This window comes from Microtus oregoni, unplaced genomic scaffold, assembly GCF_018167655.1.
Source record: "Microtus oregoni isolate MIOR12 unplaced genomic scaffold, Mior012 000029F_ref0000214, whole genome shotgun sequence".
Lineage (NCBI taxonomy): Eukaryota > Metazoa > Chordata > Mammalia > Rodentia > Cricetidae > Microtus > Microtus oregoni.
This window is the reverse complement of record NW_024543088.1, coordinates 5,261,422-5,279,503: the sequence shown is the minus strand read 5'-3', so window position 1 is coordinate 5,279,503 and position 18,082 is coordinate 5,261,422. Positions and strand designations below refer to the sequence as shown.

The 18,082-nt window shown below is 45.3% G+C and overlaps 1 protein-coding gene across 12 annotated transcripts in view; it reads right to left on the bottom strand.

The window, feature by feature from the left end:
• The window catches only part of LOC121464774 (transformation/transcription domain associated protein), a 102,954-nt gene that overhangs the window by 18,600 nt on the left and 66,272 nt on the right, over positions 1-18,082 (bottom strand). For 7 of the 12 annotated variants that reach the window (XM_041677859.1, XM_041677865.1, XM_041677861.1 and 4 more), the window contains 10 exons: positions 10,517-10,663; positions 9,678-9,797; positions 8,843-9,130; positions 8,570-8,707; positions 7,315-7,427; positions 6,121-6,256; positions 5,105-5,296; positions 1,927-2,155; positions 827-1,092; positions 361-461 (listed from right to left, as the gene is read on the bottom strand). In XM_041677859.1, the coding sequence (XP_041533793.1) occupies positions 361-461; positions 827-1,092; positions 1,927-2,155; positions 5,105-5,296; positions 6,121-6,256; positions 7,315-7,427; positions 8,570-8,707; positions 8,843-9,130; positions 9,678-9,797; positions 10,517-10,663 (1,730 nt within the window). The remainder of the gene's footprint in view (positions 1-360; positions 462-826; positions 1,093-1,926; positions 2,156-5,104; positions 5,297-6,120; positions 6,257-7,314; positions 7,428-8,569; positions 8,708-8,842; positions 9,131-9,677; positions 9,798-10,516; positions 10,664-18,082) is intronic. The other 5 variants (XM_041677863.1, XM_041677864.1, XM_041677870.1 and 2 more) reach the window with 1 other exon arrangement.

Genomic DNA, 18,082 nt, shown 5'->3' with positions numbered 1-18,082 from the left:
ATTAGGAGGCTCAACAGGATGACTGAGCTGAGGAGCTTGGATCCTGACTGGGTAGTGCACAGCAAGACCAGCTGAAACAACAGAAGCCCACACCACATCAAAAGAAACAACTGTACTCCCAACAGAGCCTAAGGAACCAGGTGAGGAGCCCTTGTCACCAACGGGTCTGTCACTTTTCTCTAAGACGCCATGTGGGGCTACACGGCCCTGCTGTGAGCTCTTCTCGGCAGAGGGCGCCGTGCACAGAGCATCTCACTAACACCATGAAAACCATGCAATTCAGCTCCAGTCCTCATACTGGCTTCACATTCCTAAGGAAGAGCTTGAGACCCTGCCACCCGGTCCACACAGTCTGCATACTTGTTTATCTGAGCCAGGAACATTCCCTTCAGAGCGTAGAACTCAGCTGTCATCTCCTTCGTGAAGTATTTCAGGTTTGTGGACTCAATAACTTCAAGGCCCTGTTCGGGAATGGAGAGAGGGAAAAGTCTCTTGGAATTTCTAGACAATTCATCAAGTACTTACAAAGCCCATCTTTCTGAAGCACCATGTCCAGCCAGACTTGCTGTCTCTTTCACTTGGTTCTCGGGGCACAGGAGGGCCAGGACTGACCTTAACTCCTCCTTTCTAGCGTTTTTTCTTCCTCAAACCCATCACTAAGCGCATGGCAGAACAGACCACAGATGCAGTCTTAACATTGAATTCTTTCCTTTCATTCCTTCTTTTGGACAGTTCCCACTGTCAAGCTGTGTTGGGAACATTCTCATCTTCCTTCCTCTCTGCCTGGCCTAGGAGCCCCGACAAGGTCACTTCTCCAGGACCCTACCTGCATGCACTCATTCTTGCCCATCACTCCTGCCAGCTGGAGGTAGCATTTCACTTGCTGTCGAATCTTCTGGAAGCAATCCACGATGGGAACAGTAGGGATGGTATGAATACGGCTCAGTATGTCCAGTGCCACATTAACTAGACCTTGCTTCCGGGCAATTTTCCCGTACTGGATGATGGCTGAGGCTGAAGCATGGACTCCAAGCATGGCATTATTGGAGCTTGGATCGTGGTGAGAGCTATTTTCATACGCAGTTACAATAGCTAAAGAACAAAGGAATTAGCTGTCAGGTGTGTCACATGCTTCTCTAAGCATGTAACAATCAGGCTTAAAGAAAAATGAAGAAGACACATAACATGGCTCATGAAAACAGGATACACCCTTATTGCTTTCCCGGGAATCCTGTGACACAGATTAGAGCCAGGATGGGGCTCAGTTGGCAGGATACTTGCCTAACATCCATGAAGCCCTGGGTTTGTTCCCTACCACAAAAATGGGACATGATGAAGCAGGCTTGTAGCCCCAGCCCCAGGAAGCTGAGGAAGAAAGATCAGAAGTTCAAGGTTATCCTCAGCCCTCAAGCTAAAAGAGGCCAGCTTGGGGTAGATGAGATCCTGTCTCAAAGGGGGAAAAGGGAAATCTAGAGTAAGTTTGTCTATCTTCCCTGAGAAGGTCATGGCGTCACAAGGTGGGTTCTCAATATAACGATGCCTGGTGGGTTTAGGGCAGGAAAAACAGGAATGGACACAAAGCCAGCTGAGAACAGGTGCTTCTAGGCAGGGCTTGGAGACAGAGTGTGCCACCACTCACTCGCCATGGCCTGCACTGAGGTCCAGCAGGAATTCCCTGCTAAGTGGGTAGATTGCATGACCCGCACCCGAGGTCCAGCAGGACTTCCCTGCTAAGTGGTTAGAATGCAGGACATGAAATCCTCCCACTGCTTCCCAGCTTCCCCACTCCCTCACCATCACCACCGCTACCTCTTACATCTACCCCAGAACACAAAATCTGGGGAAAAAAAAACAAAAACAAAACAAAACAAAACAAAAAAAAAACGAAGACATGAAACCAGCACAGCGGGGCGTCTGGAAAATTACATGATGAATGCATGCCGGACCAGGTCGGTTTACCCTGGTAATGGTGCTGCCGCCACATGAAGACGCTGCTCCAGTGGGACAAGTCGTCAGACACGATAGGCAGCCGGTTCCTCCAGGTCTTCACCACCGTCTTCATGTCATGGAGGCTGTTGTTCCTGCCCAGGTTGGTGGGCTGCAGGCCCGCATTTATCTGTGCAGCTTCCTGAAGCTCAATGATCTGCTGGGCAGCCTGAGGGGAGCATGGAGAAATTCCACAGCTGGGTTGGGAGCTCAGCAGGTAAGGGTGCTTGCTGCCAAGCCTGACCACCTGAGTCAACTTCAATCGGATGGAGTTTGGTCCCCAGAACCCATGTGATGGAAGGAGAAAACGGATTCTGAAAAGTTGTCCTCTAACCTCTGCACCTAGGCTAGAATGCATACACAAATACAAAACCAAACAGCCCAAGCTGACCACGATAGTGCACACCTTTAATCCCAACGCTCAGAGGCAAAGACAGCTGGATCTCTGAGTTTGAGGCCAGCCTGGTCTTCAAAACAAGTTCTAGTACAGTCAGGGGTACACAGAAAAAACCTTACTCAAAAAAAACCCAAAACAATAACAACAAGAAAAAAAAAACCAACAAAACAGCCCAAATCACTGAAGGGCTCCCTGGAAGTATTCTTATGGGTGTTGCCAGGGTTTTCTCTAAAATTTCTTAGTTAGGAGGCTTGTATGCAGAGATGGCTCGGTGGTAAAGGTGCTGACTTCCAGACTGAGGACCTGAACTGATCTGAGACATAGAGGAAGAAGAGAACCAAATGTCCCAAGATGTCCTCTGACTTTGACACACCACACACACACACACACAAACAAAAACATTGGATGTGGTGATGAGCATTCAGAAGAAAGGAACAAATGGATCTCTATGTATGAGTTTGAGACTAGCCTGAGTTCTAGGCCAACCAAGGCTACCTAGTGAAACCCTGTCTCAGAAAACAAAACCATCCAGCAGGTGGCACATGCCTTTTATCCCAGCACTCAGATCTCTGAGTTCATGGCCAGCCTGATCTATAGAAGGAATTCCAGGACAGTCAGGCTATGCAGAGAAACCTTGCTGTGGGATAATGCTCTTGTACACTGTAGATTTGTCACTCATATTGGTTTAATAAAATGTGTACTGGCCAGTAGCCAGGCAGAAAGTATGGGCAGGGTGACCAGACTAGGAGAATTTTAGGAGGAGGAAAGGCAGAGACACAGTTGTCAGCCAGATGTAGAGGAAGCAAGATCAGAATGTTTTACTGAGAAAAATTATCAAGTCACATGGCTAAATCTACGTAAGAATTATGGGTTAAGATCTAAGAGCTATTTAGTAATAAGCCTGAGCTAATAGGCCAAACAAACAGTTTATAATTTAATATATGTCTCTGTGTGTTCCTTTGGGACTGAACAGCTGCAGGACCAGGCAAGACAGAAACTTCTGTCTACAAACCCCTGTCTTGAAAAACAAATACAACAACAAAAAGACTTCTTAGTGGTGTGAAGGCAGCTATCACTTGGGTTGGATCCCTTAGAACTGATAGCCCAGATGGTTGTAAAGCACTGGGAACCTGAACCTGGGTCTTCTGAAATAGCCCTCAGTGCTCTTAACCATCTCTCCAGCCCTAATAATCATCTTTAAATGCAGTAGTAGGACCCGCTGACGACTGGCAAACACTGCCATTACAAACCATTAGCAAAGTAGTGAGAAATGAGACTGCTTTTCATTCACTTTCCAAGATACTCAGACATCAGGATCATGAGACAAGCTGCATTCTATACTTCATGCTTTAAATAAATAATTGCACAAAATAATTTCATGTTTTCACAAGTAACTGTTACTCATGATTGGTACTTTTATTGAAAACTCAGAAATGCAGCCATTAACTGTTTTTATGCAAAGACAACTTTCAGCAGTCAAGAGATGGGGTTGCTTGCCTAGCATGAAGGCCCTTGGTTTAAGGTTTATTACCACCACCCCCTACCCCCAAGAAAACTCTGGAAATTCAACACTTCACAGCAGCAGCGACTCTCTCCCACACTCTAGAGTAAGGGACTGCTGGTAACTAAAAGCTTCATAATATTCAGTAATCTAGACCTGTACACTCACTCATGTGCAGAGTAACTGTCATTTTAGGGCATTCTTTCTGAAACAGAGGTAAGCCGAGGTAAGAGCACATAGAGAAGACTGGAACAGCAACAAGGCACTGTTCACTAAAGCTGTGGCTCCTGAAGAGACAATCTCAGACAGGAAGTCGCTATGTTTAGAGAAGCTGCAGTGCTCTGCCCCGAGTTCCTGCCCCCAGAACTTACTGGGATTTAACCTCTTAAACCAACTATGGTGTTTTAAGAGATGCCCAGGATTGGATTAAGAGACCCCAGATGAAATACTAGCTTCTCTGTAACACGTTCTGATGTCCCCACTGTTCTTCCCAGAAAGAAGCCTGTCACAAAACGTGGGCCTCTGATCTTTTACCTCTAGAAACTGACCCCAAATGGACTGTCTGGGATGGTTCATATATAGCCCATACTGTGCTAATTATAACACAAAACAGATCGATATCCATACCATGACAAATCTAACATACTGGTTTAGTCTCAAAAGTACTCTTTCATGGGCAGGAGAGATGGTTCAGAGCACTGGCTGCTCCTCCAATGTCCCTGAGTTCAATTCCCAGCAACCACATGGTGGCTCACAACCATCTGTAATGAGATCTGGTGCCCTCTTTTGTCATGCAGGCATGTATGTAAAAGGAGCACTCATATACATAAATAAATACATCTTTTAAAAAAGTACTCTTTCACAAATCACCAGAAACATTATTACTGAAGCCTAAGGAAGATATCGGGGCACAAGTCATTTCAGCTTTTCAAGGCTGGATGGTGCCTGTCAGAATAGTAGCTTCACACTGTTATGTGCCCAAAACATCGCCCAGATGGTAAAATCACAATCCCTTTTAAGAATGTCTCAGATCCTCGGCTCCAAAATGAAAAGCCACACTGTGTTCCCCTGATGTTCTGACTCTGGCCTTCGTTTCCTGAGGATGAATTCCCAGGGGGAAAGGATGAAACCAGGAGAAAAAGTTTTCTTTATTGCTTGGCTCATCTATGGACCTCAGCTTCCCTGCAGCGCTAAGGACTCTAGGAGGGGGCAATACCCACCTGCAGAAGAGGTGTGTGCACGTGGGACACCACATGGGGCAGCCGCCGCCACTCACGGATGGCAAGGCTGCTGGCCATTTCCACCAGGCGCTCTATGAAACTGAGCTGCTGCTCCTCGGGGTGGCAGATGGCCAGGTATCCTCGGTACATGTTCACCTTCCACGCCATCTCCTTCGGACAGCTGACCTCCACCTGGAGTGAGGGGCGACAACCAAGGTGGTGATGATGCTCTCCAACTCTGGCCAATTACACAAAGCCACACACAGAAGTCTGGCCCTAAAGTAAAAACTGACTTTCAATAGAGAAGCCAGGCATTTACACTGCTCTTCTGAGATCCTCTCCTCAACTTGGGTGAGCAGCCAATCTCCTGGGTTGCAGAGTGCACCACAAAAGCTCCCAGGGAGAAGACAGAGACTACACTCTTGTCATGGTGCCATATGCACAGACCAATAAACACCTCACTCCCACTGTACACCACACCACCATGCCCAACACACTTCAGAACAAGAGCCTGTCCCTATCAGCGGCTTTTCAGATAACAGTAAACACATCAGCCTAGGCTGCTCCGGCTCCAATCTTCTGTTAGTCCTGATGATTCTTCCGACAAAAATACACCAACACTTTCAACTTAATTATTCCAAACTGCTTCACAATGTTATTTTGGTTCTCAAAGGTTAAGGTCTCTACACCCAATCCTCATTTGTACATAAAACTGAACGACAGAGGATGGAGACGGCTTAGCAGATCTAGAATACCTGTTGCTCTTGCAGAGCACCTGAGTCTGGTATGAACATTCACAACAGACAGTTTATAACCGCCAGTACACCCCTAACTCCAGCCCCAGGAGATCTAACGTCCTCTTCTGGTCTCTACAGGTACCGCGCGCGCGCGTGCACACACACACACACACACTAAATGCTCAATTAATACCAAACTTACTCAGATCTAGGCAAGATTTCTGTGACAGAAAGACAGGCAACGTGGTCCTTGCTAACAGCACATGACAAGGGTCTTACCTGCACCAGTGCCTCCTTCATGGCAGTCCAGTTGGAGACCCTCCATGCACATTCCAGGACCAGGTAGGGATTTATGTGACCTTTGGACTGGCCAAACTCAGTCAAGGCTTCCCACTGGTTCAGTTCCTTGGAGCACCTAGGAGACCAGGGTCAAAGTAGCTCAGTCAGGACAACACACTGACAGACTTGGAAAGGCAAAGGGTTTGAAGACAGCATCACTACAGAGGAGAAGAGGGCTGGAGTACAGACTGCTGTGGGACGATATTCCCACTTGCCCTCAGGAGACCTGCCTGTCCTATGACCACACGGCCCCTGAGGGAAGGCAGCAATGACTGGTTCCTAACTAGTACATTTAATTATACATGACATTAGTTTCTCAGATTCTGTAGCAAGCAACCCTTTTGAGAAAACTCAGGATGAACTGACAGAGACACGTTCCCTTGCTTCTTTAATTCATTCATTAAGACTGTCTGTCCCCTGACAGGGTCTTTCTATACAGCCCACACTGGCCTCAAACTCAGAGCTCTGCCTGCCTCTGCTTCTACTGTGTTGGGATTAAGGGTGTGTGCCCCCATGCCCAGTCCATCCATACACTTCTATACCAGGGGATTCATATGGAGTCACATAACTGAATCCCAGGTGGCCAGGTAGTTAGTGATACTAACTGGCTCTAGACATACAAGCACACAGTAGCCTAAAATCAAACACATAATGAACCTGAGACGCTTCTGGAAATATCCAGCATGTTGAACTATGTAACTACTACAGCCTTGAGCCCCCCTTCATGATGCCTATGACCGCATGCCATGAGATGCCAGTGAGTGCTGCGAGACACCTTAGCTCAGGTTCCAGACAAACAGCTGTATGCTGTGACTACAGTGCTTTATCGTGCTTACAGTTTTCTGGCCTAACAAAGAAAAACAAAGACTGTAGTGTTTCTCTGCCATTATTCCTTGGCACACACATATCGAATCTCTGTATCTCTGGACTGGACTGTGTTAGAAATCTGTTGTTTGCTGGGCTGGCAAGATATCTCCGTGGGTAAAGCTGCTTGCCACCAAGCCTGAGGTACTTAGAGGAACACCGTGGAAGGAGAGGATGAAGGCCATAGCTGCCCTCGGAGAGCCATACATGCGCCCTGGCATGCGCCCTGGCATGCGTGTATCCCACACATACAAGGCCTGCTCCGCTCACCTAATCCAGTGGTCCTCCCACAGCTGGTACTCAGGGAAAATGGCAGGGGAGGCATTACTCCGCTCATGTTCCTTTTTGGCTTTGTCCATTGCCTTTTCGTAGGATTCTTGGGCCTAAAAAAGTAACAGTGCAATTAGACTACTGAGGAGAAAGTGTTTTCCTCGTCTGATGGAGGAGGGTCTATTTGTTACTTTCATTGGTTAATAAAGAAACTGCCTTGACCCTGATAGGACAAAAAATTAGGTAGGCGGAGTAGACAAAACAGAATGCTGGGAGAAAGAAGCAGATTCAAACAGACGCCATGCCTCTCCTCTCTGAGACGAAAGCAGGTTAAGCTCTTTCCTGGTAAGCTACCACCTCACGGTGCTACACAGATGAATAGAAATGGGCTAATCAAGATGTGAGAGCTAGCCTAAGAGGCTGAAACTAATGGGCCAAGCAGTGTTTAAAAGAATACAGTTTCCATGTAATTATTTTGGGTAAAGCTAGCTGGTGGCCGGGAGCTGGGAGGCGGGAAGCGGCCCACCATTCCCACCACAACACTCGTCTTCTTAACTTGGGCAAGCTGGACAGGAACTGAGAAACCCTACAGCCTTCCAGTCCACGGCTACCTGATGCCCACAGCTCACCTACTAAGAGACAAAAGGACAGCCCTCACAAAGGTGCCAGAGAAGGCCACTGGGCACACAAATGTGTTCTGTTCTGGGCCTCAGCATCCTACATGGGGCCGAGATTCACTCTGAAGTCAGTGCTGTGCTACACAGGAAGCATGAGGCCGAGGACTGAGTGCATCGACCCACTATTTCCAGCAGAGTCACCTGTGCTAGCTTCTGACACCAGAAGACCGAGGTAAAGATGGCTCAGCAGGTAAAGGCTTACAGACCCGAGTCTGAGCCCGAGAGCCCAGGTAAAGGCGGAAGGAGAGAACGGACTACACAAGGCTGTCCATGTGTCACGGATACATGTGTTCATATGTGTGAACATACAGGCACATACCATTTAAAAGTTTAAACTATGTAAGGCAAGCACCAAGGCTTCCGAGGCTTAGAAAGGTCTTCATGAGCAGATAGTGCAGTATGGCTGGGGTAGAGGAGGCTTACTGAAGTTGTGGGTTCCATTCTCAGTACTTCAACAAACAACAACAACACTCAATGAAAAGTATAATCTCCCCAAGTGTGAACGTACTGTAACTTAAGCACGTTACAGTAAGGAAGACCAGCAGTGAAATCCACCAGGCATCACCCAAAGCCATCACCTGCTCAAAGAAGCCGTGCTGCTCATAAGCAATGGCGGTTGCCGTCTCCGAGAACTTGCAGCGCTTCTGCCACAGGCCGGCCCACATGTCTTCCTCTTGTAACAGGGAGTACAGCTCAGCAAGGGAATCCAGTATCTCCTAAAGGCAATCACTGGTTCTGAGTGCTTGGGTCAAACACAGACTTCTAGTCAACAAAGGAACTCTCCGGGAGCACACCTGTGAACCTCCGGGGAGAGGTACTTACTGAGAGTCACCGAAGGGATGAGGACTCACCTGCTGAGGTGGCGTTATGCTCTCCTGCTCGTAAAACTCGGCTGTTTGCTTCGGTTTGATCGGCAGACTCAGCCCTTTCTCAAAGGCCTGGTGCTCCAGCATCAACGTTGAACGGAACCAGAGGTTGTGAGTCTTCCCCAGATACTTCAGCACGCAGGGTCGCATGGGAATTGGGGGGACACACTGGGACATGGCTTCCACAAAGCAGTTTAATGCACTGGGCTGACAATCACGCTGCACCTGGTGACTGCCACTGCACAGGAATGGGCTGATCTCTCCTGCCAGTGCCTAGAATCAAGAGTGAGCCGTTTCAGGTCTTCATCCGAAAACCGACAAGCCTGGACCAGGTGTGCCGCTGTACACTGCAATCCAGGACTGGAGAGGTCAAGTCAGGAGGATGGCTAGTGTAGGCCAGCCTGGGCTATGAGGGGATCTTGTGGCTAAACTGAGATATACTGAGAGTCTCTCTCTCTCTCACACACACACACCCCTGGCCTCTCCCTCATCACTTGTAGCACTATGATAACTGGTCCTTGGGTGAGAGTCAGTAGTTTTATCATACTCTGGAACCCAGAATGGTGTTCATTTAGGATTATCTATTAAAAGCTAAAACTACATTCTTTTTTTTTTTTTTTTTTTTTTTTTTTATTCTGAGACAGGGTTTCTCTGTGGTTTTGGAGCCTGTCCTGGAACTAGTGCTTGCAGACCAGGCTGGTCTTGAACTCACAGAGATCCGCCTGCCTCTGCTTCCCAAGTGCTGGGATTAAAGGCGTGCGCCACCACCGCTTGGCTTAAAACTACATTCTCGCAGCAATGATTTTCAGACGTGACTCACGTGCTGCTGTCTGTCGGAGAGGATTTTCCACAGCCTTGGGAAGAGCTGGACCCAGGTCTTCTCGGCCAGCGTTGTAGAAATGTGGCACAGCTGGACAAAGGCACTGAGCAGCGCCCCCGTCTGTGGGCAGAAGAGGATGGCTCAGGTGAGTCATGTGCCTTTTGCATCCCTGTCAAAGGGACACCGAGGCTGCAGCCGAGTCAGCCCCCTGAGCCTGGGGACAGGCCCACACCCCTCCTTTCTAGCATTAATGGCAGCACATGGTGCATCACCTATATCCATGCGGACACTGGAAGGCCAGGCTGCTTACCAAGAAAATGTAATATAGAAATTACTGGCAACTAATTGGTTTTCCTTCCTACTAGTCCTGATATAAACAGCACCACTGATTTTACTTCTCAAAAGTGACTGTGTGCACAAAACCTTGGTCACAGAGTGAAAATACAGTAATGCCACCCACAGCGGGCACATGGGGAAGCTCTTTCCCATACATCCAGTCCGCCTTCACACTTTGCCGAGTCTCCTGATTTGAGGTGCTTGAGTAAGAACCGAGAGTCACTGCTCATTACAGGCGGCAGTAAATGATTTCACCGTTCCCACAGGGCACTAAGTGGCAGAGAAACCAATGCCTATTTTTTCCCCACAAAATCTTCTATCTGCTTCCTTGGTTATATTAAATGTCGAATCCAAACTCTCCCAGCATTAGAATAGTTTTAACTGGGGTAGGAAGAAAAACTCAAGGGAAACTGGTGAGAGAAAAATTAATACTGGTGGGGAAAGACCCTGTTCTGAAATAAGATGGAGGCAGAAGATATTCACTCCCAAACTTGCCCACAGACCTTCACTTCCCGGAGAGTATCGAGAAACTTGTCGTGTCTGTTGGTGAGCATGTGCAGCTGGTTCCCGATGTCCTTCTCAGAAAGCTCTTTGGTTTTGGGTGTGCTGGTCTGGTCGCCAGGGGCCAGCTCAATATCTATCTCTACGTCCTAAACAAGACAAGGGAATGCAGGAGGTCAAGGAGTTCACAAGAACCCAACAAACACAGCTCTTATCAACCACTGACCACTTTAAAAAAGATTTTAATTCTGTGTACATCAAGTGTCTGTAGGGAGTGTGCACGTGAGCACAGATGTCCATGGGGGCCAGAAGAGGTGTCAGGTCCCCCAGAGCTGGAGAACCAGACGGCTGTGAGCCACCCACTGTTGCTGGGACCTGATCTCCTCTGAGAGGGCAGCAGGTGCTTTAAGCACTGAGCCAGGTCTCCACACCTCCCTTTAGTTTTCTAGAAGCTTCTCCTAGAGTATAGGCTGAGCAGCTCTAATCTGAGAGCCACCAAAAGTAAAAGGCTTCAAATGTGAAACAAAGACCCACATGATGCTCAAATTTTAGGGTTTTATAGCATTTCAGACTTCAAAATTTGGGTTCTCAGATGGTTAAAAAATGAACTTTCAGCTTCCTTTTGTCCCCGGCTCATTGGGCTACCAGGCGTCCCTGTTTAGGTGCTGAGGAGTTCCATCGGGACGGGTGAGTGTGTCCTATCCAGGGGCGGATTATCCTGGAAGAAAGCACAAACGCCCTTCCCCCAGCTCCTGCTGCAGGGTTGTCTTTCTTACACACGAACCAGCCTCCCAGCCCCCCCCCCCCCCAAGCCTGCCCTGCTGTCTGCTAGGTCCTTTGTTCAAGAACAGTTTTCCGCTCCTACACTATGACTACCCACCCAGAGAAGTGAGTGCCTGCATACTGGGCGGGCCTCAAGGTCCTCTGCAAGGGAGCCCAGGCACCTTCAGCTTGTGCTGCAGGGTCTCCTGTGCTCTACTGGACCCCACCCTGCCTGCCATGTTCTTCCTTTTGTCCCTGGCTCATTGGGCTACCAGGCATCCCTGTTTAGGTGCTGAGGAGTTCCATCTGGACAGGTGAGTGTGTGCTATCCAGGGGCGGATTGTCCCGGAAGACAGCACAAACCCCCCTCCCCCAGCTCCTTCTGCAGGGCTGTCTTCCCTACACACGACCCCGCCCCCGAGCCTGCGTTGTTTGGGAACAGTTTCCTGTTCCTACACTAAGGCTACCCACCCAGAGCGGTGAGTGCCTGCCTATGGGTCAGGCCTCAAGGACCCCTGAAAGGGATCACGGGGACCTTCAGCTTGCACAGCAGGGTCTCCTGTGTTCTACTTGACCCCGCCCTGCCCCCCAAGTTCGCCCTTTTGTCCGCGGGTCACTGGACTACCAGGCGTCCATGTTTTGGTGCTGAGGAGTTCCATCTGGACGGGAATGGTTCCTGCTTCTACACTGAAGAGATACACCCAGAGAGTCAGTCACTGCAAAGACTGGACCAAGACACCAGGCCTCTCCTGGCTCCATTTGAAGGAAGAGATGGGAAGGCGCCAATGCAAGAATTCCTCTAACAACCTGAAAGGCAACATGTCATCACCAGAATCCAGGGATCCTGAAATAAGAAGAATTGTACACCCTACTCCAGAAGAATTAGAAGAAATCGACTCAAAAGTGAATTATATGAAAATAATAGAGGACCTTAAACAGGAGGTGAAAAACTGCCATAAACAATTAGAGATTACAAACAAAAAGGTAGAGGAAATGAATAAATCGCTCAAAGATACACAAGAAAACCAAGAGTAACAAGAAAAAGCAATCAAACAGGTAAGGGAAGCGGTTCAAGACTTGAAGAATGAAATGGAAGTAATGAAGAAAACACAAACCGAGGGAAGGATGGAGATGAAAAATCTGGGTAAATGAACAGAAACTACAGAGACAAGTACTACCAACAGATTACAAGAGATAGAAGAAAGAATATCAGACACTGAAGATACCATAGAGAAAATAAACACACTGATCAAAGAAAACAGCAAAACCAACAAATTCTCATCACAAAACATTCAGGAAACCTGGGACATAATAAAAAGACCAAACCTAAGAATAATAGGGGTAGAAGAAGGAGAAGAAGTACAGCTCAACGATCCAGAAAATATATTTAATGAAATTATAGAAGAAAACTTTCCCAACATAAAGAAAGATATTCCTTTGAAGGTTCAAGAAGCATACAAAACACCGAATAGACTGGACCAAAAAAAAAAAAAAAAAAAAAAAAAAAAAAAAAAAAAAAAAAAAAAAACCATCTCCTCGCCATATAATAATCAAAACACAAAATATACAGAATAAAGAAAGAATATTAAGAGCTGCAAAGGAAAAAGGCCAAGTTACTTATAAAGGTAAACCTATCAGACTTACACCTGACTTCTCTATGGAAACCATGAAAGCCAGAAGGTCCTGGATAGATGTACTGCAGAAACTAAAAGACCATGGATGCAAGCCCAGACTACTATACCCAGCCAAGCTTTCGTTTACTATAAATGGAGAAAACAAAATTTTCCAGGATAAAAACAAATTTAAACAATACGTAGCCACAAATCCAGCCTTACAGAAAGTAATAGAAGGAAAATCACAACCCAAGGAGTCCAACAATGCCCACAATAACTCAGATATCTAGTGACCCTTCACCAGCACAACTCGAAGAAGGGAAACACATGAACTCTACTACCAAAAAAAAAAGAAGAAGAAAAAATGACCGGAGTTAACAACCACTGGTCATTAATATAACTTAATATCAATGGACTCAACTTACCTATAAAGAGGCACAGGCTAAGAGATTGGATACAAAAACAGGATCCAACATTCTGCTGTTTACAAGAAATACACCTCAACCACAAAGACAGACATCTACTCAGAGTAAAGGGCTGGGAAAAGGTTTATCAAGCAAATGGACCTAAGAAACAAGCAGGTGTGGCCATACTAATTTCTAACAAAGTTGACTTCAAACTAAAATCAATCAGAAGAGATGGAGATGGACATTTTTTACACATAACAGGAACAATTCATCAGGACAAAGTCTCAATCCTGAATATCTATGCCCCTAATATAAAAGCACCCACTTACGTAAAAGAAACATTACTAAAACTCAAGGCAGTCATCAAACCACACACACTAGTAGTAGGAGATTTCAAACACTCCTCTCTCACCAATGGACAGGTCATTCAGACAGAAACCCAACACTAACAGAGAAATAAGAGGATTAAGGGAGGTAATGAATCAAATGGACTTAACAGACATCTATAGAACATTCCACCCAAATAGGAAAGAATATACCTTCTTCTCTGCAGCTCATGGAACCTTCTCGAAAATTGACCACATACTAGGTAACAAAGCAAACTTAAACAGTTACAAAAAAATATTAGTAACCACCTGTGTCTTATCGGATCACCATGGATTAAAGTTAGAATTCAACAACAATGCTACTCCCAGAAAGCCTACAAACTCATGGAAACTGAACAGTCAACTACTGAACTACACCTGGATCAAGGAAGAAATAAAGAAAGAAATTAAAGTCTTTCTTGAATTCAATGAAAATAAAGACTTAACATACTCAAACCTATGGGACACTATGAAAGCAGTGCTAAGAGGAAAGTTCATAGCACTAAGTGCCCACTTAAAGAAAACAGAGAAAGCACACATTGGAGACCTAACAGCCCACCTGAAAGCTCTAGAAAAAAAAAGAAGCAGACTCACCTAGGAGGAGTAGAAGACTGGAAATAATCAAACTAAGGGCTGAAATCAACAAAATAGAAACACAGAAAACAATCCAAAGAATCAATGAAACAAAAAGCTGGTTCTTGGAGAAAAATCAACAAGATTGATAAACCCCTATCCAAACTAATCAAACGGCGGAAAGAGAATACGCAAATTAACACAAAATCAGAAATGAAAAGGGGGACATAACCACAGACACAGAGGAAATTCAGAAAATCATTAGATCTTACTACAAAAGCCTGTATGCCACAAAATTGGAAAATGTTAAAGAAATGGACACTTTTTTAGATAAGTACCATATACCAAAGTTAGACCAGGACCAGGTGAACAATCTAAATAGACCTGTTAGTTGCGAAGAATTAGAAGTTGTTATAAAAAACCTCCCTACCAAAAAAAGCCCAGGTCCAGATGGTTTCAATGCAGAATTCTACCAGAACTTCCAAGAAGACCTAATACCTATACTCCTTAATGTATTTCACAATATAGAAACAGAAAAATCATTGCCAAATTCCTTTTATGAAGCTACAGTTACCCTGATACCAAAACCACACAAAGACTCAACAACCAAGAAAGAGAATTACAGGCCAATCTCACTCATGAACATCGATGCGAAAATCTTCAATAAAATACCGGCAAACCGAATCCAAGAACACATTAGAAAAATTATCCATTATGATCAAGTAGGCTTCATCCCAGGGATGCAGGGCTGGTTCAACATACGAAAATCTATCAATGTAATCTATCATATAAATAAACTGAAAGAAAAAAATCATATGATCATTTCATTAGATGCTAAAAAAGCATTTGACAAAATTCAACATCCTTTTATGATAAAGGTCTTGGAGAGATTAGGGATACAAGGGTCATACCTAACTATAATAAAAGCTATTTATAGCAAGCCGGCAGCTAACTTCAAATTAAATGGAGAGAAACTCAAAGCCATCCCACTAAAATCAGGAACACGACAAGGCTGTCCACTCTCTCCATACGTCTTCAATATAGTGCTTCATATATTGCAATAGCAATAAGACAACATAAGGGGATCAAAGGGATTCGAATTGGAAAGGAAGAAGTTAAACTTTCATTATTTGCAGATGATATGATAGCGTACATAAGCGACCCAAAAACTCCAGAAAAGAACTCCTACAGCTGATAAACACCTTTAGTAATGTGGCAGAATACAAGATCAACTCCAAAAAATCAGTTGCCCTCCTATACACAAAGGAAAAGGAAGCAGAGAGGGAAATCAGAGAAGCATCACCTTTCACGATAGCCACAAATAGCATAAAATATCTTGGGGTAACTCTAACTAAAAAAGTGAAAGATCTATTTGACAAGAACTTTAAGTCTTTGAAGAAAGAAATTGAAGAAGACACCAGAAAATGGAAAGACCTCCCTTGCTCTTGGATTGGGAGGATCAACATAGTAAAAATGGCAATTCTACCAAAAGCAATTTATAGATTCAATGCAATCCCCATCAAATTCCCATCAAAATTCTTCACAGACCTTAAGAGAACAATAATCAACTTTATATGGAAAAACAAAAAACCCAGGATAGCCAAAACAATATTATACAATAAAGGAACTTCTGGAGGCATTACCATCCCTGACTTCAAACTCTATTACAGAGCTTCAATATTGAAAATAGCTTGGTATTGGCATAAAAACAGAAAAGTCCATCAATGGAATAGAGTAGAAGACCCGAATTTTAACCCACAAACCTATGAACACCTGATTTTTGATAAAGGAGCTAAAAATATTCAATGGAAGAAAGAAAGCATCTTCAACAAATGATGCTGGCAGAACTGGTTGTCAACCTGTAGAAGAATGAAAATAGATCCATATCTATCACCATGCACAAAACTCAAGTCCAAATGGATTAAAGACCTCAATATCAGGCTGAACACACTGAACCTGATAGAAGAGAAAGTGGGAAGTACTCTACAACATATGGGCACAGGAGATCACTTCCTTCGTATATCCTCAGGAGCACAGACATTAAGGGAAACATTGAATAAATGGGACGTCCTAAAACTGAGAAGCTTCTGTAAAGCAAAGGATACTGTCACTAAGACAAAAAGTCAACAAACCCCGCAACAGACAATCTCCAGGTCTGATCTCCAAAATAGGTCTGATCTCCAAAACAGGTCTGATCTCCAAAATATATAAAGAACTCAAGAAACTAGACTTTAAAATGCTAATCAACCCAATTATAAAATGGGGCACTGAGCTGAACAGATAATTCTCAACAGAAGAAGTTCAAATGGCCAAAAGACACTTAAGATCATGCCCTACCTCCTTAGCGATCAGGGAAATGCAAATCAAAACAACTTTGAGATATCATCTTACACCTGTCAGAATGACTAAAATAAAAAACACCAATGATAGCCTTTGCTGGAGAGGTTGTGGAGTAAGGGGCACACTCATCCATTGCTGGTGGGAATGCAAACTTGTGCAACCACTTTGGAAATCAGTGTGGTGATTTCTCAGGAAATTCGGGATCAGCCTACCCCAAGATCCAGTAATACCACTCTTGGGAATATACCCAAGAGATGCCCTATCATATGGCAAAAGCATTTGTTCAACTATGTTCATAGCAGCATTATTTGTAATAGCCAGAACCTGGAAACAACCTAGATGCCCTTCAATGGAAGAATGGATGAAGAAAGTGTGGAATATATACATATTAGAGTACTACTCAGCGGTAAAAAACAATGACTTCGCGAATTTTGCATGCAATTGGATGGAAATGGAAAACACTATCCTGAGTGAGGTATCTCAGACCCAAAAAGATGAACATGGGATGTACTCACTCATAATTGGTTTCTAGCCATAAGTAATATATCACATTGAGGATATAATTTGTGATCTGAGAGAAGCTAAATAAGAAGGTGAACCCAAAGAAAAACATATAGTCATCCGCCTGGTTATGGGAAGTAGACAAGATTGCCAGGCAAAAACTGGGAACTTGGGGGTGAGGTGGCATAGGGCTAAGGGGAAATGGGGTGAGAAACGTGAGAAGGGGAGGATGGGGGGAGCTTGGGGAAATGAGATGTTGGGATAAAGGAAGGGTGGGCACGGGAGCAGAGAAATATATATCCTAATTAAGGGAGCCATCTTAGGGTTGGCAAGAGACTTGACTCTAGAGGGGCTCGCAGGTGTCCAGGGAGATGTCCCCAGATAGTACCTTGGGCAACTGAGGAGAGGGAACCTGAAATGACCCTATCCTAAAGCCATACTGATGAATAGCTTGTACATCACCTTAGAACCTTCATCTGGCGATGGATCGAGATAGAGACAGAGACCCAAATTGGAGCACCGGACTGAGCTCTTAAGATCCAAATGAGGAGCAGAAAAAGGGAGAACATGAGCAAGGAAGTCAGGACCACGAGGGGTGTACCCACGCACTGTGACAGTGGAACTGATTTATTGGGAGCTCACCAAGGCCAGCGGTACTGGGACTGAATAAGCATGGGATGAAATCAAACTTTCTGAACATGGCGGACAATGAAGGCTAATGAGAAGCCAAGGACAATGGCACTAGGTTTCGATCCTAATACATGAACTGGCTTTGTGGGAACCTAACCTGTTTAGATGCTCACCCTCCTGGACCTGGATAGAAGGGGGAGGACCTTGGACTTCCCGCAGGGCAGGGAATCTGGACTGCTCTTCATTCTCGAGAGGGAGGGGGAATGGAGTGGGGAGAGGGGGAGAGGAATAGGGGTAGGCGGCAATGTGTGGGAGGAGGGGGAGGGAAATGGGGAGGAGGCAGAAATTTTTTTTCAACAACTAAAAAAAAATAAACA